Genomic DNA, 24,641 nt, shown 5'->3' with positions numbered 1-24,641 from the left:
GACCATACAGCAACTAGATGCATTTAATAGGGGCCATAAAAGTAAATATCCTCAAAATGATGGTAGAAGTTCCAAAACATGACTTATTTCCTGTTAAAAACAGTAATAGAAAAGAGTCCTCCCCATACAAATGACGAACAGAACTTTAGTATCTGTGTTCTAACTTCTCCTTCTCCTTGAAGTGCTGCACGTACCTGCATGCATAAAGAAACACCATGGCTATTAACTAAGCAACCACACACACACACAGAGACACACATATTTAAGGTGCGGAGAATAGAAGTGGCAACTTGAAACTAGAAACTAGAAACTCTGGTTCGGAACAAATGAGCGGATAGGCTTGACGAAGTTTAGGAAAAATGGGAAAGGGGGGAGGGGATCTGACTCAAAAAGCTCAAGCCAAGAGAAGATAAAAACAATGACCAGAATCTCCTAATAACCTTCAACTGTCTAGTGTACCTAAGTCAATTTACTCTACTGCTGAATGCAGCTCAAATACTAATCCAGATTAAAATCCTATTCTTCCGATTAATTAAAGCTTAAAAAGACTAAGATTTTCGCAGCAGTCACTTTCACTTGCTTGAAGACAACAGCGTCGAACAGAATAAAGCAAACAAAGGAGGGGAGTCTTGGAATAAAGCAAAAAGACTGAGATTAATCATATACTTGCCATTGTGCAGTTGTCTTTCATCTAAATAAATCAACGGAAGATTCACAATCTGCAAAGGCTACACATATCTCATTGGTCGTCTACACAGCTGCCTCCAGACACTCTGATAAACCGACAGGAGTGTTTGGCAATCATGGTCTTATGGCTATTCTAACGGCTCTCTACTGAAGGGGAGTCTTGGCGTAACTGGTAAAGTTGCTGCCATGTAAGCGGGAGGTCACGGGTTCAAGCCGTGGAAACAGCCTCTTGCAGAAATGCAGGGTAAAGCTGCGTACAATATACCCTTGTGGTCCGGCCCTTCCCGGACCCCACGCATAGCGGGAGCTTAGTGCACCGAGCTTCCCTTTTTTTTTTAACGGCTCTCTACTGGTCATATGTTATATTTCAACCAAAGCCTGAGCAACTAAGTTCCCATTTTAAGTGATTTCTTCCATCTGGCTAAGTCGGATTCAAGGTATCCTGTGGAATAGAAACTAAGTTCCCAGATGATTTCTTCCCATCTGCCTAAGCCGGGTAGCAGGTATCCGGTGGAATAGCAACTGAGTTCTCATTCTAGTTGACTTCTTCCCATCTACCTAAGCTAGGCAACAGGTACCCGGAGGAATTGTCGAGGTACGCGCAATCAAAGGCATGGACACCACCGTCATTAAACAAAAAACTAAGCTCCTATTCTAAGCTACAGTCTTCGGTTGGACTTGCTATACATTTCAGTCGTTTTATCCTTGCAGCATATCCGAAAACATATATTAAGCCGGTAAAATAATTAAATTCAAGTTAAATGTTCAATGGCTTATTATTGCATATCGAAATTGAAATAGATCTGAGGATATAAATGATTCATATAGCCGATAAATTTAGTATTCAGGCAAAATTAATTGATTTTTTTAATTTATCGGAATACTTACGAGTAAGTGCCGACGAGAGGAGCGAGCAAGAGAGTAGCGCTGATCCAATTCTCAGACACTTTGTGATGGATTTTACCTGGAAGGTCCTTCCATAGACCTGGCATTACCTTTTGTTGAAATGGAGATAAAGCGTAAACCACTGCTTTCAGTTTAACTGGTTGTTTCCCCATCTTAGCTTAGCTGAATTTTAATGGTGATTTCCCCGATCGATTGATTCGATTAAAAAGCTAGGGCTTGAGATTGAGGAAGAATGATATTGGCATTTGGTAGATGGATGAGGAAATTTCTTCTTCCAGAAAATTCGTTTGGGCTTTCCTTTGGGCTCAACAAGTGTAGCCCAGCCCATCTTGAATCACTTAATTTTCTGGGCCAAGTGCACATATTGTCATTCTCAAGGATGCTATTTAGAGATTAACCAGTATTTATTTTGTTCTGAAATTTTAAACTAAAAATCTTAACTTCAGGACAATTCAGGATATTTTTGTACTGAAAAATTTAATTGCAAAACTAAAATTCAGGATGCCTGGCTAATTCCTAAATAAAATCCTTTTAGAGTGGCTACATTGTGTAATTTCTACTATTTTTTTTGTCGAAAGAAAATAATGAGAGTATATTCACAGTGAATAATTTTACGAAATCAATACATATACTATCCAATTATAACAATTTATTACTCTATTATTCACTCAATTTTCAGAATATCATATTAGATTTGCTAAAAGAAATTACTTGTTAGTAAAAATCAAGTTAACCTGATTTAATATGTTAAAATGGTAAACACTGTCCTTCTGATGAAAATAGTAAACTCTTTTAATACACAAAAGTTAAACTCTTAAAATATACATTTCATGCCGTAGCTATTGTGATTGCGAGAGAAAAGAGGGATGGTGCCTTCCTTTACCATCTGGCGGTTGAAAACAAAAGTGCTTTCAGGTACACGGAATTCATTTGGGTCGACGAGCTTTTTCAGCCCAAAAATAAAGAATCAATGGAATGTCTGTCTATCCATGAACATCTCGGCAGAGGGTTCGAGAATAGGGTAGGGTCCTGTCCTTAAGATACAGATAAGAAAAGAGTTCCAAACCTTTATGCATGCACCTCCGTACAAGTGCTACATACAAAGTTCTGGCCAGGATGATTAAGAAAGATTTAACCAATATGAACCGCTCACATCACAATAGTAGTAGTGTAAAGGCCGTAAGTGGCGGGGAGGGGAGAGGGGGACGGCCATAACATAAAGCTATTACTTTCACTGCGAGCCTGTCACTACGCTCCTTTGTTACAGAATTAATGGTCAGAAACTTGCCTTACTTAATCTCTTTCGAGATAAAGGTTCTTACAGAGGTGAAGGCACCCATCTCACATAAAATAGTTATAAAGCTTGCGCTCCATTAAGTGTATAGATTGAGATCCAGTAGAAGTGGGAGTGCCGCAAGGCTCTTGAGTTAAATGATGCTTAGGATTGAGGAAGTGGTCTTATTGGCATTCGGAATGGAGTCTGTCCCGAAGGAATCTCATCTCTCTTCCAATAGAACAACCCCTCAAGATAGAGGCTTCAGTCATCGTTAGAATCCCAGGGCGGGCCAAATTACATAAAGAAAGGAGACTTATTTCAAAGTGGTTCAGGTAACTCAGCTGGACTGAAAATCCTTGTGTGGGTTGAATCCATATCCACCTCACAGCAAAGAAAGAGAATGCGGGATAGAGGAATTGGTCAACTCATCAGGCTCATGACCTAAAGATTGCAGGTTCGAATCTTGTCCCCGCCTAATCAGTGGAACATTGTTCACCGGGATAGAAGGCCGGTCCCAACCCGTCTAAAAAATAGGGCTAGTTTTCAGTCTTGGTTGGTTCCAGCTCTTTGCAGGGAGATTTGCTTGGTGTTAAGTCAACTCTACTAGATGCAGTTGCCCAGGAATCCAATGCACTGGTGGTCGGCGTAAGAATAATGACATTTGTCGATATGCTACCGCATGTTTACTAAGATCATCATAGATTAATAATGCGTGCATTCCATTATCGCGGAAATATTCCCCCATGGCACACCCAGAATATGGGGCCAAAAATTATAGAAGAGCAGGATACGAATTTCATCAGTTGTCAACGAAATAGCTTAGAAAATCGTGATAAAGGCTTGAACGTCTACCTCTCAAATTTAAATCTGAAATAAAAAAAATTTAGACTCCCGTCAAGAATATTGCGTTGAAAGGCATGACGTGGATCGCCAACAGGTCTTAGTTTGTCCTCCAGAAAGTGATAAGCTTCTTTCCTAATGTTCGAATAAGGAGATTTATTTAGAAATAATTTTCAACTTTTTCAAAAAATTTAAGTGTTTTAATACTTTAAAAAGAATTTTAGTAGAGATGGGAATAGTTTCTTTTCTAAAAAAGGGGCAGCCCGATACACGAAATATTCCGCGTTTACACAGGGTTCTGGGAAGGACCGCACCCGAAGAGGTGTGATGTAGTCAACCTATCTTAATGTAAAAATCAGTGACTGATTCCACGGCTCGAACCCGTAACCTATTGATCATAGGAAGACAACTTTATGACGGGAATAGTTACTTGAGCTTGAATAAATATTCACCACTACTGGTCATAACGTTGTTGCCTGCAAGGTTATCAACTTAATGTTTTACTAGAGAATAGGAAATTACAATAACAATCTATATTTTAACAGAGGATGTAATAAGTCATAAATTACAAATCCCAAAAAGGAAAGGAAGAAAAGAAAAGAAACCACCCTTGTCAACTAGCTTTGTCAATAACAAACAAATCAAATAATCATTCTACTTTAACACAAACAACTACAGTCAAGAAATCAGTTTGATGTTGTCTTCAGTCTGCTGCATTTCTCTGTCACATACTATTTTCGTCACGTTAAAGGCACATAACTTAGCTGCATTTAGGTCTGAAGTAGCCAAGCCGCTATGCAAATGCACCATCACAAACAGCTACGCCTTAATCCCAAGCGTACAAATGCATCACGAATAGGAAAAAACTTAGCATCCATCACCAACCAGTTTTGGCTCGTTTCATCCCGCTTGAATTAAAAGGAGATACACTACCCCTTGGTTGGGGGCTCTCTTCTCTAAAATTGTTATTCAGCACAGCAAGTTCTCTAAGCTGTTGCCTTTTATACAAGTCCTGCGACTCGTCCTGCAATTCCAGGCCAATGAACATGAAATTAGCAATATATTCCTTGAAATTCTAACACTAATTTTCTGACCTACCTTTTTAAACTACTACTGTATATTTTCAACTCTCCTAGTAAATCACCATGTTAACTCGAACTAAGATGGCGTAGAGGGAGTAGTTACATTAAATCTTTCTCCTATGTGGGTTTTAGTTCTAATAGTAAGTAGACAGTAGGCACCATCTTAAGTATGAAACTAAAGCAGATCATAAGAGATATCTTTTGTTTCATAAAGCATGTCCCGCCCCCTTCTTTTTTTTTTTTTTTGTAAAGTAACTCCTGATAGTTGAACAGTTAAGTAATCATCTCACATTATTTCGCGAAGAGCAAAATATATCACACATCTGTCAACTCTTTCAATCTGTCCATTTGAATATTCATATGTCGACTCTTTCATTGTACAGTTAAGTAATCTGTACAACGACTGTTTTGTCTGCAATTGCTTATAGGTGTATATGTCGGAGTGAGAAGGTGCTTACCACAGGTCTGAGCAACTCTTCAATAATTTGGCTAGCTTGTTTCAACCGTGCGTCAACTATATTGATGGGTAATTCTGCCTCAAGTAGAACATGCAGTGGCTCATTGAGGTGCTCATAACCTGGAAGTCCTCTCAAACTCTCCTCCTTCAATAATATAAGACGAACATGAAGAATAAGCAATATAAGAAAATAATTGGACGAAAAGCAGGACAGTGTGCAGAAAAAGCCAAAGGGCCTTACCTTTTCAGGGTCTTTTATTGAACCCTGTCCTCTTATAAATACGCGACATCCAGTAGACGCTTCCACCCGCTTCAGAGAATTGCCTCGAGGTCCTAAAAGCCGTCCAACAAAGTTGAACTGTGCCATGAGAAATATATGATTTAGTGCAACTAATTTCTACTGCTCAATTAATTTGACAAAAAATTAAAATCTCTTCAAACACATCCCCTTTACTCCCTTCCTCCATCTTAAGTGAACTACTTAATTATGTCGAGTTATCACATAATTATTGGTATAACTACCATCTCCGAGAGTTGAAATTGACATTTCCAATATTATTACGTGGAGTTTAATGTGACGCGTACTGCATCATTATATGTTACAACAGATAATGCAACCTATCATTTCCAAGGTAAATCCAAACTAGATCCATGAAGAAATAGATGGAAACAATAAACAATATCAACAGTCCATAAAGTCAGCTTACATTTGGATATCTGTCGACTGGTATATCCAAACGCAATACCCGCTTCACAACAAATGAACTTGGACTTCCTGGTGAAGCTTGCCAGTCGATGGGCCTTCCCTGTGGTACACCTAATCTTTGCTGCAAAACGAATTTCAGGGATATCAATACAATCATCAAAGCATTAGGAGTACAAGCAGCAATGCAACATAAGAGATGGGTGGGTTGGGGGGGGTGGGGGGGAGGGGGAGCTCCCATGTCTTCCTGGAGCATGTAACTGAAGTGGAAAGGCTTGGAAGTGCAGAGCTTTTACTACTGAAAGAGTATGTAAATTATTAACTCCACCCACAAAATTTTCTATGACATTCAAACTTCATGATCCAAAAAAATAGCGACGTAAAGAAAAGGCTGACCAAGCCCTTTCAAAAGTCCCTTGCATGTTTTGAGAACAGGAAATGGACATAACTAAGCGTTATCCAGTAAAGAGAAATGGAAATGTAACGGGGTCGGAGGACAGAGTTATACCAAATGATGCCATGGTAGTATAATTACCGAACCTAAGGTGCGAGTTGCTTTTTCTACTGTCAAATAAAGCTGTCAAAAATGAAAACTGACAAATAACAACATATTTCGATGAAAAGTTAAAGCAATTGTTTTAGGGTGAAAATTGACTCAAGCTTCTCAAACAAACAAAAGAACTTATCTAGCCCTCAGCTTCAGCGAAGAATAAGATTAAAAGTTAAAGTGATTGTTTTAGTTCAACTTAGAAAGAGGACATTTCAAATGTCAGTTTCTCCAGAAATGCATTTCAGTTAGCTGTATAGCTTCCACATTGATAGTATACAAACTCGTAAAATGAAGTTTCTTTAAATGATATATTATGAAGCAGCATCCAAAGACCGGACAGCAGTCTGTGATCTGTGGTTGCATCCCACACTTTATACGAATTCTTCCAGTGAGTTAGTAATTTTCAAAAGCTCTTAATACTAATTGTCATATTACAAGATCTAAGCTCACAACATATTGTAAGCTGAAGTGAAATCCTACTTCTTCATTTGGAGGTACTTTCAAGACTATAATCACGCTAAGGACTATAATCAATTTCTCATTTCAATATTTGGTAAAACTGATTCTAAAAGGCATCAGATCTATTATTGGATCAAGGAGCATGGTTTTGCAACCAGAAAATTATTGGACTACGCTAAAATACAGGTTCTCTAAACAAGAATTATCGCAATTAGTCTGTCCAGTGTCATCTTCAAAAAGGAAAAGATAAAGTCAACCTAATCTCGATGAAACAAGTTATTGTCATAACAAGAGGACGCCATACATTTCAACTTACTACGATTCCAGTTAGACCATGTTAGTGTTTCAATTAGCATAGAAACCATGAGCTAGCCCCTACTCACAGTACACAGAAGACACCTAATAGGCAGCATTACAAAATTAATGAAAAGAAAATTTGAAATTTGTGCCTAAAGAGGAAATAAGTATAAGCTGACCTCTTGAAAGGAATTCCATCCATTCCCATTCCATCCACCTAAACCTTTTCCTCCGACATGTTGCATCATGTCGAATGAAGATACAGGACTAGGGCTTCCACGTTGTAGTCTATCATAGTCACTGAGTACTTGATTGGGAATCATTCCAGAAAGTCTTAGTATTTCTGTCAAAGATATTGAAACTAAAATTCAAGAACTGTCCATTTTGAGATTCACTAAAGCTATTAAGAAGAATATACATCAACTTACCAAGGAGACTAACCTCATACATATTATCTGCTACAAACATTTCTTTGAAGAAAAACTATTTTACATCCTAACCTATCATCCACCTCTTTCAAAACGCCGTTGGACTAAAGTTTATGTGGAATACGCATTGGTCAGTTGACATAATAAGTTTATCATTACATAATACCAAAACTTGATCCTTCTTAATTTATTCCTGTGATGATACTGTTTTTTTGAAAAAACAAAAGGGCAGCCCGGTGCACTAAACTCCCGCTATGCGCGAAATCCGGGGAAGGGCCAGACCACAAGGGTCTATTGTACGCAGCCTTACCCTGCATTTCTGCAAGAGGCTGTTTCCACAGCTCGAACCCGTGATCTCCTGGTCATATGGCAGCAAGTTTACCGGTTATACCAATGAGCTGCTCATGTGACGATACTGTTTAACTAAACTAATTTCATTTTGAAGCAGTAGCAAGTCTAAATATTCTAACTACTCGTCTCTCTGTAACAAACCATGCACATTACATCTAAAACTTACTAAAATCACATCTCATTTATCTCTTTTTTCTGTTCACATACTACAAATTGCATCTTTTGCTTACTCTTTGAGCTAAAAGCATACTGCAACCTAGTAGATTTGATCAATTTGGCCTAAAGTCTACAACTTTGTTATTGATGTTGTCCAGTCATAATCATGTGTTGAAACAACAGCAGAAAACTTCTTTAACAGATTAGTGTATAGATTGACTTCAACCCATGATTAAGAGCATTGACAGTTTAACAAACAGAGAATATTAGTATTCAGCTTACAAAGAAATGCACAACAGCACAAGCAACAAGTACATATTAATAGCAGTATGTAGCAAGTACTGGTGGAATTAGTCGAGGTGCGCGCCCAGACACCACAGTTGTTAAAAAAATATATTAACAGCAGTAAATACAAACTCAAGATATAAACCAACCTTGATTCAAGAGTCGGCTACATATTGGAAGAACTTGAGTAAAGGGTCCAAGCTTCTGCCTTTCTGCTAACAGCTCTGTCAAGTACTGACTACAAGAAATTAAAAACACCCAAAAAACAATATAATTTGCTAAAGAATCAATCTTGCATAAAGTTTTCAACTTTAAGTTTCAAAAAAGAAAAAACAAAGATTTGTCCTTTACCTATCAACATCGTGGTTGGTTCTAATATGAGGAGAAACAGCTCTAGCAGGTGAGAAATTCAAGTTATGATTATACAAATTAGACATGAACTTCAATTAAAGAAAAGGGTCTCTAATTAAACTTTGAACAGTTAAAGAAAAGGGGAAGAATAACAAGGGGTCAAGAAACAGCCAACAAAGAAAAATGTTTTTTTGGTTAATAAAAAGACACAAAAGAAGAAGCTTTGAATCAGTGAAACCCTGGAAAACAGGGAAGAAATAAATAGTGAACTGTTTTTTTCTGTGTTGGAGTTGGAGGCTTAAATATAGGTGTGGGTCATGTACTTGCCCCACGTTAGCAGCTAGCAGTTCTTTTTGTTCTTGTTTTCACTACGTAGTGAAAAGAATACATAGGCTCTCTAAACTACAAGTAGTAACTAAACGATAGGTCCGGTAAATTAAGCAATTGCTAGGCACCGGTCCGGAAAAGGATCGTATTACAAGAGTTTATTGTAATATAGACTTATTTTATATTTCTGCAAGAGATTATTTTCTGCAATAAGTTATTTTTACGGTTCGAACCCGTGACCTCTTGGTCACATAACATCAACTTTACCAGTTACGCCGAGACTCCCTTCTAATAGCTAAACCATAATAAGTACAATAATCTGTAGATTATTAAATTATACTAATAATATAAGAATATTTTACATTGTATATAAGTTAAATTATATAACAAAAAAGGTTTAACTTACCATAAGTTCTTTTTTTAAAATATATAAAATGAGAAGGAGAGATGAGGTGACTAGCTTAGTTATTTTGTTTAATTTAAAGGGATTTATTCTTCAATTTCAATAATGATGTTGTTCCTATTAAATTAACTTTACATATATATTAGTTAATGTCGTATTTATTTTAATTATTGCACATTATAAATGTTTAATTAAATTAATATCTTAAACTCTTTGTTTAATGAATTACCATTAGATAAACTGAAACAGCACATCTAGGAATGCAATGTTAGTAAATTACTATAAGCACAAGTACCAGAGGCCAGAGCCTAGCAGAAAGCATCTGCCAATTTTTTTAGCAGTTCCATTACAAATGCATAGCTAATAAAGTGAGAAATACTTACCAACCAATTGTCTTTTACAATAAATTTAATTACTGACATAATTCTTGAGTCTCATGGCTTCTCTTAATGTGCGCCAGTGTCTTTTTCTTGTAAATACACATAGCCAATGAATTTTCCATTATTGTGAATGCTACTAATGCATTATTTATAATGATCTTACTAAGGGCAGTCCGATGCACTAAGTTCCTGTTATGCACGGGGTTCGGGGAAGAGTCGAATCACAAAGTTCTATTGTACGCAACCTTACCCTGCATTTCTGCAAGATACTGTTTTCACGGTTCGAACCCGCGACCTCCTGATCACATGGCAATAACTTTACCAGTTACGCCAAGACTCCCCTTCTATAATGACCATTACTAGCTTTGCTTTTTCGAAAACCTTATTAAAAAAATTCTTCTACTAGAAACTTAGATACTAGTATAATTATATGAAAAGACAACTAGCATTTGTCGGATTCGATGTTCGTACGTATTAAATCAATAAATATTGACATTACAGAAAAAGGAACTTAATCCATGAATGTAACACATGCGTCTTGTATATAAAGTTTTATAACTTAATATTGGTTAAGGGTTATTTATTTTTACATTATTGCATAACTATTTACATTAAACGTTTGAGTTTATTATAAATAATTAACGTGTGTGAGTAAGTTTTTTCCCCAACAATCACTTACATTACAATAATATTATGGTAAATAAAGGTAAAAACAATGATATCGAACAACAAGCATAGAGTGGGGGAAAGATGGAATATTGTAATACTAGCATAGGATTCCAAAGAAGGAGAGAGCAGTGTACTTGAAAATTATATGACCATTCACGTTGTACAGAGACAAAAATGTGTGGATCGCAATAAAGCTACTTCATTCATAGCCTCCCACCTTCTTAATTAAATTATTGATTTCATGTATTTCTTGGTTCGAGCAGTGGAATAAGCCATTGATACTTGCATTAGGGTAGACTACCTATATCACATCTCCTTGGAGTGCGGTCCTTCCCCGAACCCTGCATGGACGCAAAATATTTTGTGCACCGGGCTGCCCTCTTGTGTGAACCTAACTTCACCTATATATATAATATATGTTCTTAATTTTAATGATACATAGTATTCGAGTTAGTTTGTACGGATAGCCTATTTAATGAATACTTAATACCTCTCGTTAGCAAAGTTATCAAATAACTCGGTTCACCAAAATTTAGATATAGGTCCAGAAATCATCTTACGTATTTTCTCTTGATTGCATTTGGAGCTTATATCTCACATGATTTCGTCTTATGTTATAATATTCTCAGTTTACCTACCATCGTTACTTCCTAGTTCCTATAAGTCCCCCATATTCTGTTTGTATTAATATACATTTAAGTACTATTTATATCGTCATTTTCAAATATGTCTGTTTTTAGTATTAAATTCTTAATTTTATTTGCCTAAAAGGGAGAAAAAGGAAAGGATGTCATAGAGTTATGGCAATATGGATTTATATTTTTAAATGTAATTACATTATATGAACTTTATTGTTCAGACTTCATGAGAGATTGACAAACGAATGAGATCAATCAAATCTTACATTAATTATTGATCCTTTTTCTCTCCTTCCCATTCATGGATGCAATTGTAAGACTGAGGGATTATATTTGGAACGGATTTAAATTATATACAGTGAAGTAGTATAATAACCTGCTCTAATACGGTGGAAATGACACCAGGTAGCCACTTTAAAGTACAGTCATTTAGGAATTAGCCATCGCGTCTTGAATTTCAATTTTTCGCTTCAAATTTTCATGACAAAAATGTCATAAATTATCCTGAAGTTAAGATTTTTAGTTTAAAATTTTATTACAAAATAAATATTGGCTAATCTCTAAATAGCATCCCCGAGAATAGCTATCTATGCACTTGCCCCTCTAATATGCTACTTGCTTTATTTGGGAGAATTTTCATAACTGCAAATCTTAAGAGATCAATTAACATTAACTACAACCAATTTTATTATTATTTTTAGTACAACAAATACGAAAACGGAACTTACTCCTCTCTCCATGCGAAAATCAAGGAGTTGACATAAAAATAGAATCTTTAAATTTAAGCTTACCAATTAATTACATCTTTCTTAGATACAATAATAACTTCCTTACAAAACAGAAATGAAGCTAAGAAAATATCTCACCATCGGATCTAAAAAGCATAGGCATTTGTTTCAATAATATGAAGAATTTTTTATTCAAAAAATAAAAAAAGTTTTTATTTCATTAAGAAATATCATCTTCATTCTACCTTTTAAGGTGAAATTAAAGTAGATATTATAATGACGACCAATAACAATCCTTTGAAAAACATTATCTAATTTTTTTATTTGTTATATAGCCTTTTTAATAATGGTATGTTAATGGTATATGTTTGATATAGTATACTTTATATATAATTAATTATCGTTTTAGCTAATTCGAGATCTTCCCATTCCAATAGGTCTTCATCGAGTAATTATATTATTTTACACAAAAAACATACGCATCTTCTAAACCTAGATTGGCATCAAACCTTTTTATGCAATGCATTTCATATCTTATATACTTCATAACACTATATTTATTATGAAAAAGTAAACTTTAAATATGTGTAATATATTGTATACTGCTACTGTATACATTAGTTATCATATAGTCAGAATGCACATTCGTACTTGTACAATTTACCTATATGAACTATATATTATATAATTATATAAATATACAATAATATATAATATAATATAAGAATATGTAATATATATATATATATATATATATATATATATATATATATATATATATATATAATTGTACAATATAAAGACATTGATTAACACTTTACAAAAATCCAGCATAGAACACTTTTACTATAATCTACCTTTATAATATACTGTATACGCTCATAAGAGAAGAGGAAACACAGGCACCTCTCCGTCAACGTGTGTGTTCCCTTGAATATTTAACTTTGTCTGGGGTATGTTTGTAATTTCATTAATTTACAGCTCAAGAGCTGACTCTTTCTGCCATTAGCCAACGCGTGGCCTCCCAATTCTTCAAACCTAAAACCTCCATTCAACACAACTTACTACACATCTGTTTGCAATAACCAAAAATTACCGAAGGAAGCAAAGAGGACATCATCAATTGCCCCAAAATTTAGCAGACTTCACCTAATAATTCAACGAAATTACAACACTTAGCCTTTTCCGATTCTCATCTACCACAAAGAGTAGGTTTATTCCAATTAGTCCAGTATTTCATTTTATTTATGCTTTCTATTCTACTTTTTCTTCTTCCGCAAAAATATCAGATCTTTGGGGTTTTGGCTTGATTAGCAATATTTTCTTCATTATACTCTTAAGATTCGTTTCAAAAAAGTGAAAACAAAGTGAGATTGGTTTCTGATTTGTTGTCTGTTTTTTAGTCCGGTATTTCATTTTATTTATGCTTTCTGTTCTACTTTTTCTTCTTCTGCAAAAATATCAGATCTTTGGGGTTTTGGCTTGATTAGCAATATTTTCTTCATTTTACTCTTAAGATTCGTTTAAGAAAAGTGAAAACAAAGTGAGATTGGTTTCTGATTTGTTGTCTGTTTTTATTAATTTATTTATTTTGCATTTCTTCTGTGAATTCTAAGTCCTCTTCATTTTTCCACTGTTATTCAACTTTCTTTAAAAGATTTCTCTTTAAAAGGCTGAACCCCAATGGGTTATTATATTTCTATTATTTAGCAGTAGAATGAACAATAAAATGTGTCACTTAGGGTCTACTGACGCTTTTTTTGGTTTGATTGTTATAAATGCAGTTATCTTGCGTTAATAAGCTTGTGAAACAATGTATTCCGGCCAAAGAAACAAACGGCCATATGCAGAACATACAAACTCTGACAAGAATGTAAGAAGACGTGATATTTATGGACAAATATTGCCTGATAAAAAAGAGGCAATGTTACTACAACGCCTCACCAAAGAACTTGAACGGCAAAAATGGAATAGTTCGATAAAATCGGCAATTGATCCAGATGAAAAAGTAATGTATCAATGTTACTCTATGATTCGAAAACATACTGCTCTTATCATAAGAGAGCCTTCTTCTGCCGACGTCCAAGATTAGACTGAATTATTGCTTTTTGTTTATGTTATGTTAGTGTAGCAGCAGACAGATAAATATTCATATTTTACTAAGTAATTATTTTATAAGCAGAGCAGGCTATGACGTGTTTGCTTAAATATATTAAATGTAAAATGTGTTTCATATTTGTTGCAGTTGGCAGCAACCATGATGTTAATACTTTCTCAAGTTCTTTTAATAAGGGAAAAAATGCCGCTCATCCGTTTTTTGTATTTGAAAGAGGTAAACCTAGAACGTCTATGAACATGTTTCTTAGCACATCACGGCTTAGGTGTACATCTAAATTGTGAGAAGTTGTGCCCCAGGATCAACATCGCGTGCATCTAAGGGACAACAAAATTTGTTCTCCGATGCCACAGGCAAAGGTTAGTATTTCTTTCACGCTAGAGTAACACTTTCATTAGTAGAATATTTTTCATGTCTTTATTTTTAACAATACTTACAACATACAAGTGATACCTTCACCAAATTAATTCGTAAGAAAAATAATGACAAACATATGGATTATGCATGATTAAAAGATGTTCCAAACTGTAAATTTTGCAATGCAAAAAGGTTTTAATATGAACCCCCTGGATTTTGCTGTGGCAGCGGGTCAGTTAAGTTAGTTTCATATGACCTGCCTAATGAATTATCAGACTTGTACACAGGTAACACTGAAGAAGCTAAGCACTTTCGAACCTACATTAGAACATACAACAATATGCTTGCCTTTACGTCACTTGGTGTAACCAATGATAAAGATTTAGCGAGGAGATATCATGGTATATATACGTTTCGAGTTCAGGGACAAATGTACCATTTTATACCTGATTTACTTCCTTTTGATAAAAAAGGAAAGAATATGCAATTATACTTTTATGATAACGAAAATGAACTTGCTAACAGAATGGCTTGTTCAAGAAATATTAACGAATCAATTGTAAAAAGGCTTATGAATGTGCTCTTAATTAATCCATATTCCATTTTCTTAAAATCCTTGACAAACGTTCCGAAACTATCTGATTGCTATATCGCGCTTAAATATGAACCAAAGTCAGATCAACGTGTATATAATCTACCAACTACAACAGAGGTAGCTGGAATATGGGTACATGATAATGTTGTCGATATTGTTTCTACGCCTCATATTCGTATTTACACACATAGTGACAAGACTCAATCAGTAAACTATTATTATGGATATTATGATGCATTACAATATCCATTATTATTTCCATACGGTCAAAACGGGTGGCATTGTGGTATTAAAAAAATTATACGAACAGATCAACGTTATTGTAAAAATGAAAAATTACCGAGTGTAAAGAATATGTGTTCCATTGATGGATTTCTTGATATGGAAGCTCAAACTATGGAAAAAGGAAAACGAAAAAGAGAGACAGTTTCTTGTCGTGAGTATTATTGTTACAAATTTCAGATAAGAGAGGATGAAAAAAATGAGGTCCTACATTGTGGAAGATTATTTCAACAATTCATAGTAGATGTGTTCATAAAGCTAGAAACACAAAGATTAGATTTTTATTTTTTTAATCAAGATTTGTTTCGAATGGATGTGCTACAAGGACTTATTAATTTTTTAAAACTTGGTGAAACAGAAGCTTCCAAGATTGGCAAGAAAACATTCCTCCCTGTTACTTTCATAGGAGGGCCAAGGGATATGCGTCGACGGTATATGGATGCTATTGCATTAGTGCAACGATTTGGAAAACCTGATATTTTTTTAACTATGACATGTAATCCATCTTGGCCAGAAATAAAACAACACTTGTTATCAACAGATGAAACTCAAAATAGACCTGATTTAGTATCACGAGTATTCAGAGGAAAAGTAGAAGAATTAAAAGCAGATATCTTGAAAAAAAAAAATCTTTGGAAAAGTTGCCGCTTTTATGTATACTATAGAATTTCAAAAACGTGGTCTTCCACATACTCATTTTCTTATCATACTTACTGGTGAGTACAAATTGTTAGCACCTGAATCTTATGATAAGTTTGTTTGTGCGGAGTTGCCTGATTGTAATAATGAAGAGCACCTTTATTCACGTGTGCTTCAACATATGATGCACGGACCGTGTGGTGATTTAAATCCTACAAATTCATGTATGGGAAAAAGAGGGCTTTGTAAATTTAATTATCCAAAAGATTTTGCTGAGCAAACATCAAAAGGAAAGAATTCGTATCCAATTTATAGAAGACGAAGCACATGTAAACTTGTACATATAAGGGAACAATATTTGGACAATTCTTGGGTTGTCCCGTACAATCCTTACTTACTTTGTAAGTTTGATTGTCATATGAATATTGAAGTTTGTTCTGATATTAAATTTGTAAAATATATTTACAAATACATTTGCAAGGGACATGATAAAATTGCTTTCTGTATACATAACAATGAAGAAATAGATGAAATAAAAGAATATCGATCTGCTAGATGGGTAACACCCCCAGAAGCGGCATGGCGTTTATTTGGTTTTGCTATTAGTGAAATGACTCCGACTGTTTATCATCTTCAATTACATTTAGAAGGGCAGCAATTTGTTTCTTTTAAAAGTAGTGAAACTGTGAATAGAATTTTAAATAATCCGATGATTAGAAAAACAATGTTGACTGAATTTTTTGCTATGAATAGAACTAATGAACATGCTATAGCTATGCAATTATTGTATAAGGAATTTCCAGAACATTTTGTATGGTCTCCAGGATATAGAACGTGGACACGTCGGTAAAAACGTAACGTAATTAGACGTGTTGTAACATGTCATCCAACAGAAGGAGAGAGGTATTATCTCAGGTTATTATTGATGAACGTGAGAGGGCCTGAATCATATGAAGGTCTTCGCACTGTTAGCGAGGTACCCTGTAGTACATTTAGAGAATCAGCAGAAAAAAGAGGATTATTATACTGTAGCAATAGTCTAATTGAATGTATGTTAGAGGTTGTTAGCTATCAAATGCCATATAGCTTGAGACGCTTATTTTCCACACTGTTAGTATATTGCAATCCTGCTGATCCAAAAAAATTATGGGAAATGTTTGAAGATTCAATGTCCGAAGACTTTAAACATTTCTCTGATTTTGAAGAAAAAGGTGTTCGGCATAAGGTTTTAAGCCATATCAATGATATCTTGCACTCTATGGGACACGACATAAATGAGTATAAGCTTATTCCAAAGAATATTAGAGCTTCCGAAACTGCAAAGGATGCAAAGGATATTCATTTTGAAAGAAATATAATTGTTAGTGAACAAGACTTACTTTTACCGAAGAGATTGAATGTTCAATAATTACGCTCATATAATACAATAATTGATAGAGTATTTTCTGAAAAACAAGGAACATTCTTCGTCGATGGTCCTGGAGGAACAGGTAAAACTTTTTTATACTGTGCATTATTAGCAACAATCCGGTCTCAAGGATTTATAGCTTTAGCAACTGCAACTTCTGGTGTGGCAGCTTCTATCCTTCCAGGAGGACGGACTGCTCACTCACGGTTCAAAATGTCTATTGATATAGATGATAATTTTCGTTGCAACATTAGTAAACAGAGTTCGCTGGCATGTCTAATTAGAGATGCGGAATTAATTGTATGGGATGAGGTATCAATGGCAAAAAAGAATATGATTGAAGCTCTTGATGCGCTTCTAAGAGATATTATGGACGTCGATACAATGTTTGGTGGTAAAGTTGTCGTATTTGGAGATGACTTTAGACAAACTCTACCAGTTGTTCGAAATGGAAAAAAAGAAGATTTTATTTATGAAAGCTTATTGTATTCTGAAATTTGGAATAAGTTTGAGAAATTATGCCTATCTGAAAATATGCGCGCAAGAACAGATCCTTCTTTTTGTGAATATTTACTCCGAATTGGAAATGGAACAGAAAGAACTAACTGTGAAGACAAATTAGAGATTCCTGATTCTTTTGTTATTCCTTTTACGACTGAAGAAGAATGCTTAGATGCATTGTTTAGTGTAACTTATCCTGATTTGCACGCATTTTCTCATGATTCATCTATGATAACCTCTCGTGTTATTTTAACAACGAAGAATGACTTTGTAAATGAAATAAATAATATGTTGATCACTAAATTTCCACAAAGGTCTAAAACATTTGTTGCAGTAGATGAAACTATTGACCCGAACAATCAAAGCCAGTTTGAAGATTTTCTACATAGTTTAGATCCTCCTGGTTTACCGCCTTATAAGTTAACTTTAAAGGAAAATTGTCCTGTTATATTATTACGAAATCTAAATCCTTGCGAAGGTTTATGCAACGGTACACGGTTAACATGCTGTGACTTTAGAACACATGTCATAAGTGCTAAAATTGAAAGTGGTGATTTCAAAAATACACATGTATTTATTCCGAGAATACCATTGTTAACAACACAAGATGAAAAAATACCGGTTCAATTTAAGAGAACACAATTTCCGCTAAGATTGTGCTTTGCTATACCATAAACAAAGCTCAAGGTCAAACATTAGATTTTATTGGAATTTACTTACGTGAACCTGTTTTTTCTCATGGTCAGCTTTATGTTGCTTTATCAAGAGCGAAAAGTTCAAACTGTGTTAAAATACTGATTCGACCATCTACAGCGGACAGTACTGATGATCATTCAACATATAATGTGGTTTATGATGAAATTATTCAGAAAGCTTTCTCGTAGGAGACCTAATGATCTTTAGTTCAACAATGAAAAAACCAAGTTTTTAACTCCGCTTGTGTTTCGGTTACACTACTGCACCACAGCCGGTCCCAAGCCCGAAAAAAGGAGAAGGGTTTACTGTCTATCTATGATTTACAATTCTAGAATGCAGGATGATTAGTAAACTAGCATATATTGGATCTTCCAAAATCATTAAGGTATATCTATTTTATGGTTCTTCTGAGTTACTTTATTACAAAAAAACATTTTCCATTGCATGCGCCTTTACTCGAACTTATTTCTTTTTACGATTCTTTATTTACAGAACAAAAATGTTGAGGTGGACAATATAGTGTGCGCGTGAGGCATTGCCTCAGTAGCAAAAGTTTGTACTGCAATGTGTTTTCTTCCGTCAATCAATCATATTTTATGGTGAGTATCCCTTCTACCATTTCTTGTTTTATCTTTATCTGTATTTGTCTTGAGGACTCTCAAGTTTGTACTGCAATATGTTTTATTCCGTCAATCGTATTTTCTGCTGGGTATCCCTTCTACTATCTCTTGATTCATCTTTATCTATATTTGTCTTGAGGAATATTTGAGACAATTCTTGAACAAATACCATTTATATTAAAGTTCTCTAGGTGTTTAAGAAAATTCTTCAATGAATTACCATATTTGTTAAATTTCTTATGCATATTTCTATCTTCTCTATTATTTTGAAAAAATACTTGAACGACCAAACTTATCAGTTGACTTAGCAAGGACGAGGAGACCACTTCACTTGAATTACTAACTGTTTGCTATATTTTTCTTCTCAGTTATACTATATTTTTTGTTGATCGTATATATCATCAAATACCTCTGTTTCTTTATTCGATCTCTGACCTCTTCATCTTAGGTGAATGTTGAATTTGTTATTTTTGTTCTCTGTCAATTAAATTTTCAATTATTAGCTTATGTGCTTCTCGTTTTCTCACTTGTGCGTTGACGTTGTTACAATTATTTTCTGTCAGTTTATTTGGAGATAATTAGGGTATTTGGGGCTTTAACATATTTCTCAAAGGCTGATGGCCTGTGTGTATTTGAGATGGATTCTTTTGCTATTTCCATAATGCATAGATTGTTTTTGCATACATTTTATAAGTAAATTTTGCATGTACAAATTATCAACTTGGTGGTTAAGTAAAATCAGATTTCCAATTTATTGACACTAAAAATTCAACTTAAGAAGACGTTAGTGATGCACTGTGCTGGGAATTGTCTGCAGTATAATCGGTAGGATGTTAACCAAGAAGCATGTTAAAAAATTGCATTTTCTTTGTGCTTGCGATACTTAGATTCAAATAGCTGCTTATATGAATTCACTATTAGAATGAAATAATTACTAATCCAATCAGTTCGAAATTGAGTAGTTGATTGCTTGATTAGTATACAAGAAAGCAAAAATAAACTTTGCCAGACAAAAAAGAGGGAGAAAATGTAATCGAATCAGTGTGTGTTCCTTTTTAATTCCTGTCACACAAGCAATTGCTTAGTGACTCGCTCGCCCTTTACTGCTATATCTTCTTATGTATCCTTTTGCACACCAAAAGAGCAATGAGCAGTTGAGTTTTAGAAAAGATAAAATAAAAGAAACACAAGAAAAATAACGATTTCCTTGTGTGTGTTTGTTTGAATACAAAAGAAAAGTTCAAACGGAAGAAAAATAGTTATATTATAACTTCAATATCTTGTGTCTTACTCTTTTTTTGGAGCCCGGTCTGAGTTTATATCTCAGTCACAAATGTTGGGGCACTTGTTCTCATCCTACAGAATAACAGGAGGCTTCCATTATGTGGTTTCTCTTTAGTTATTCGGTGTTCTTTAGAGTAGTGTAGTAGCCATGTTAGCAAGATGTTGATTTTTCTTTGAGTAGTTTATTTCTCAATCTTAAATGGTGGAATATTGTTTACGATAAATGGATTAGGTGCTTTGAAATGTGAAGTTTTCTACAATAGGTATAGTACTATAGTTATTTGCGTCGAGCAATTTAGTAACTTTAGGAGAAGACTACAACTATACTGCCCACAATAACAAATATTTGGACCAAAGGTAGAGGTAGAACTGGGGGAAGAATTATGGCTATTAAAGTCCTCGTCCTCTTAGGCACATGGTTCTATCATGAAATGTTGCACGAAAGAATACCTTTATTGAACTGAAGTTTATTGGATGAGATAACTACAAATAACCTTGAATCAAATGCATCGACAACATGCTGCAAAGATGACAAACATACAAAATAAATGAAGGAACAACTAGAAACCATGAAATGTGGAAGTTTTACTCAGATTTCAACATAAGAATATCTAGGAAACAATATGGACTAATACTTCTATCTATATAATCTTTACATATATATGTATGAAAAAATATATGGGCGAACTTGCGAAATATCACATATTGTTGGCCGGTCATTTATGTAATTCTTTGGATTATAGGGTGTATATGTATATTAACCCAAATAATTTTTTTAGATTATTGGTTGTGTGACTGCGTCAATACCTTCATTCACATTTAACTGATGCTACTCTGTTTGGTGTATAAGCATGGTAGAATTTAGTAGTGTCTTCTGCAAAAGTTTGTTACTTTTGATAATGTGATTTATACAGGAATACGAATAGCATCTTCAACAAACCATTGAGACTTAAAAATTGATACAACTTAATCTTCTAAATGGATACTCAATAACCTATCCACGTGATGAGAAGAACATTCCCGTTACATTGCACTCACGATGTAATTCAAAATGGATCTATAAATGTTAAAATATGGACGCACACTCACGATTGCATAGATCATGCACGTTGATGATTTTTCTAGGAACATTCATGCCATTGATGTATTCCTCCTATTCAATTGGTGTTAGGAGCTTCATTCCTTCATGTTTTGGCAGACCGTTGATGATTGGGAGCTTCTTCCCTTACTCATTTGGAGTATACATTCCAGTGGCACATTGAAATACAATTTTGCATGCTGAAATTTTATCACTGGTTATATGTGTTTGTTTAAGTGTATATGTGGATAGTTCAGTGTGCTATCATTAATTTGTTCACTTTCTTTTCTGATTTAGTTTGCACTCATTGAGTTTTATCTTCCCCTTTAGATTCAATTTCTTTTTTTTTTTTTTTGTTGTTGTTCCACAGTCCTTTCATTGTTATTGATTATTTGTACATACTTGATTTTACACCTTCTTCATCACTTTTCAAATAGATATGACGAAAATTATTACTCCATCTCATGTGGAGATTACTTTCTGCGAAATAATTCCCCTGTTTTCTAACTTAACACATGTAATTCTTTTGACAACTGGAAAATCTTCCTGTTAATCTACACTTTGTAAAGTTGTATCATCCTTAAGGTTTTTCTCCTTCTTCTTCTTCTTCTTCTTCTTCTTCTTCTTCTTCTTCTTCTTCTTCTTCTTTCCACTTTGCACTTTACACTTAGGTGGATTATCCTGGCAAGTTCAGGTAAGCTTCTACCTAGGAGATAATGACCAAGGAAAACTGCATTTTTCATTAACAAAAAAATTTGGCACAAATATTATTTCTTTTAAACATTGTTTCTTACTAAATATGAAAAACATTTTTTTTGATAAAGACTATATATGAAGAACTTTAAGAAACAATCAATCGTCCTACTAACCATAGAGTTTTTAATTTTACACACCAGCTGGTATCAAGATGTGTCTGCTACTGTACATATGCTACTGACTGTGAATGACATCTGCTGGACATGTTATTTTGCTAAAAGTATTTGGAAGTATTATAGTAGCCCTGCAGAACTCTTTTATATAACCTTTTGTCAATATGATTATTTTAGTGTTCAGCTACGTCTATAATACAAAATACTGTTGAGCTAATTGTGACACTTGCAGCTAGTGTGCTTCATGATATACAGGTGTTTTCATCACAAATCGATTCCTAAAGTTATGTCAATGGCTAATTTATTTCACTGTTATTATAGTTTCTTTTATTGCTTACTATATTCTTCTTGTTATATGGTTTCTGCATATTATGACATCTTGATCATTAACAACCTTTCCTATGTGTTGGATTCACTTTCACTTAATGGTAAGTGAATGTGTTCTACACTGCAAAATAATTGTCTCTGATTGTTACATCAGATAGCCATATTTTCTTCTGTTCTTATCATTCTATAGTTGGAACAATACAAGTTACTTGACTAATCCTTGTTTTCCTAAAATCTGGTAATAACTGTTGGGTTCATTTACGCACAGTAGACAGCTGGACTGCCTAATGTCAGCAAAGCCCAGGAAGATCAACAAACCATTCGGATCTTCATGCTAACATAAAAGAACAAATAATAGTTCAGTCCTTTTCACAAGGAGATATCTCTATCTACCTTTTTCCAGTTTTGCCCGATGGTATTACCAGAAAATTATATGCGAGCAATTTCACTTGATATGCAATTCATATTCCTTGGTATAAATTGTGTTTATGTAAGATGGTATTTTTTACTTTTGAGTAGAGACAAAAAAACAGTAAAATCTGGAGTTATTTTCGATGTGCCTTCTGTTTTTTAAACTTCTCATCATGTAAATATAGTTATTATAGGTGGTTTTGGAGAAGCACATGATGATAATTCTGCTTCTGGGTAAACAGTGAGCTATGACATATTTTAAAGTTCTTTCCCATGGTATTCAATTCAGCTCGCTTTCTCTTCTATATCTTTCTTTGATTTGCTCTACTTCTTCGACTTTCTTGCTGCCATGATTTGCTTTAATAACTTTTGGACTGCCTTTTGATTCATACTATATCGATTTCATATTTGCCCTTTTGGTTTTCTAATGTGTTTCATTTTTGTTATTACGAATTGACTTTTACAATTTCGGTCATTAACTGTTTGTTCCTGGAAAAAGCTGCAGTAGTTAATAGATTTTTCTCTCATAATCTTAATGTTTCGAACTTTACTAGAGGTTATATATCATCACACAGATGAAAATAGAACGAAGTTCATAGATACTTAAAAGATAGATATAGTAATGAAATTCTACAGTTTAAATTCTCAGGCCATAATTCGAATTCTGCTTTTGAAAAGATTAATGTGTTAAAAATTCTCAGCCCTCAATCTACAGTGACTTTGCTTGCCATTTGGCATTTGAAGATGTTTCATTGTAAGGTACTCCGGATCTTAAGTTTATTTATATTATATACATAAATGAATGACTAACCATTTATGTAGTACAAATGTGACAACCCTTCAGCCTATTCATGGAGGTACATATATAGATCTTATACAATATTTGGGACCTTCATGTACCATACAAGTTGTCTAGCTCTGTTTCTGCTGTTCTAAAAGGATAATGTGTTTTATTTTTGAGCCTTAGGTTTTCCTTGGTAGCCTTCACTTCTGTAAGATGAATATTTTTATTTTTAGTTCTTCGTACAACAGAGTTGAGCGATTTAATTTTGATTAAAAATATTGTCCAGCTTGCATGACCTTCTAATGAGAATCCTTCAACTGTTGAACATGACTAAGGACTGTGCATTATAAAAATATTGCTCAAAAACCCTGATATGCATATATGATTATGCAGAAATTTCTATATATTTGAGCTGCTTCTCCGTGGGCCTCAAAATGTGCGTCCACCACATAAATTAACATTTGAAAAACTACAATAGGATAATATATGCTAAAATTTGTGTCTACAGAACTCCAAAGTTAGGATGCTGCATAGATCATACAGTTTTTATATTACTTCTTTTTGGTTTTATCATAACCAACTAACCGGTAGCACCAAACCTTCATGTCCATCGCTTGAAATCTCTATGAAGCATCATGATTGACATGACTTCGTATGCATTGCTGATATTTAGCTTCTTGTCTAAGAATATATATTATATA

The 24,641-nt window shown here is 34.3% G+C and overlaps 2 protein-coding genes across 16 annotated transcripts; one reads left to right on the top strand and one right to left on the bottom strand.

Moving 5' to 3' along the window:
• Window positions 1-4,225: 4,225 nt before the first annotated feature.
• On the bottom strand, window positions 4,226-9,106 carry LOC107766092 (KH domain-containing protein At3g08620). 2 transcript variants are annotated; one of them, XM_016584817.2, is made up of 7 exons: window positions 8,829-9,106; window positions 8,627-8,715; window positions 7,437-7,600; window positions 5,956-6,075; window positions 5,490-5,606; window positions 5,250-5,393; window positions 4,226-4,733 (listed from the first exon to the last, which is right to left on the bottom strand). In XM_016584817.2, exons 1-7 carry the CDS (start codon window positions 8,912-8,914, stop codon window positions 4,587-4,589), a joined length of 867 nt encoding a protein of 288 aa, XP_016440303.1. In that variant the 5' UTR covers window positions 8,915-9,106; the 3' UTR covers window positions 4,226-4,586. The 2 variants fall into 2 exon arrangements, with proteins under 2 accessions (XP_016440303.1, XP_016440304.1); XM_016584818.2 differs by having other exon boundaries at window positions 8,627-8,701.
• A 3,843-nt stretch (window positions 9,107-12,949) lies between these two features.
• On the top strand, window positions 12,950-23,461 carry LOC142161767 (uncharacterized). Of its 14 annotated transcripts, none has more exons than XR_012705621.1 (6): window positions 12,950-13,181; window positions 13,758-13,981; window positions 14,219-14,305; window positions 14,389-18,952; window positions 19,060-19,166; window positions 23,014-23,461. XR_012705621.1 is itself a non-coding variant. In XM_075245193.1 (6 exons), exon 5 carries the CDS (start codon window positions 17,584-17,586, stop codon window positions 18,544-18,546), a length of 963 nt encoding a protein of 320 aa, XP_075101294.1. In that variant the 5' UTR covers window positions 12,952-13,181; window positions 13,758-13,981; window positions 14,219-14,305; window positions 14,389-14,448; window positions 15,682-17,583; the 3' UTR covers window positions 18,547-19,166; window positions 23,017-23,300. The 14 variants fall into 14 exon arrangements, 12 of the variants coding, with proteins under 12 accessions (XP_075101292.1, XP_075101293.1, XP_075101294.1 ...); XR_012705620.1 differs by having other exon boundaries at window positions 12,951-13,181; window positions 23,017-23,461; XM_075245193.1 differs by having other exon boundaries at window positions 12,952-13,181; window positions 14,389-14,448; window positions 15,682-19,166; window positions 23,017-23,300.
• The last annotated feature ends 1,180 nt before the right edge of the window (window positions 23,462-24,641 follow it).

The sequence above is a fragment of the Nicotiana tabacum genome, chromosome 22 (genome assembly GCF_000715075.1).
Source record: "Nicotiana tabacum cultivar K326 chromosome 22, ASM71507v2, whole genome shotgun sequence".
NCBI classification, from domain to species: domain Eukaryota; kingdom Viridiplantae; phylum Streptophyta; class Magnoliopsida; order Solanales; family Solanaceae; genus Nicotiana; species Nicotiana tabacum.
Note: the sequence above shows the minus strand (reverse complement) of the source record. Positions and strands in the feature narration are given on the sequence as shown.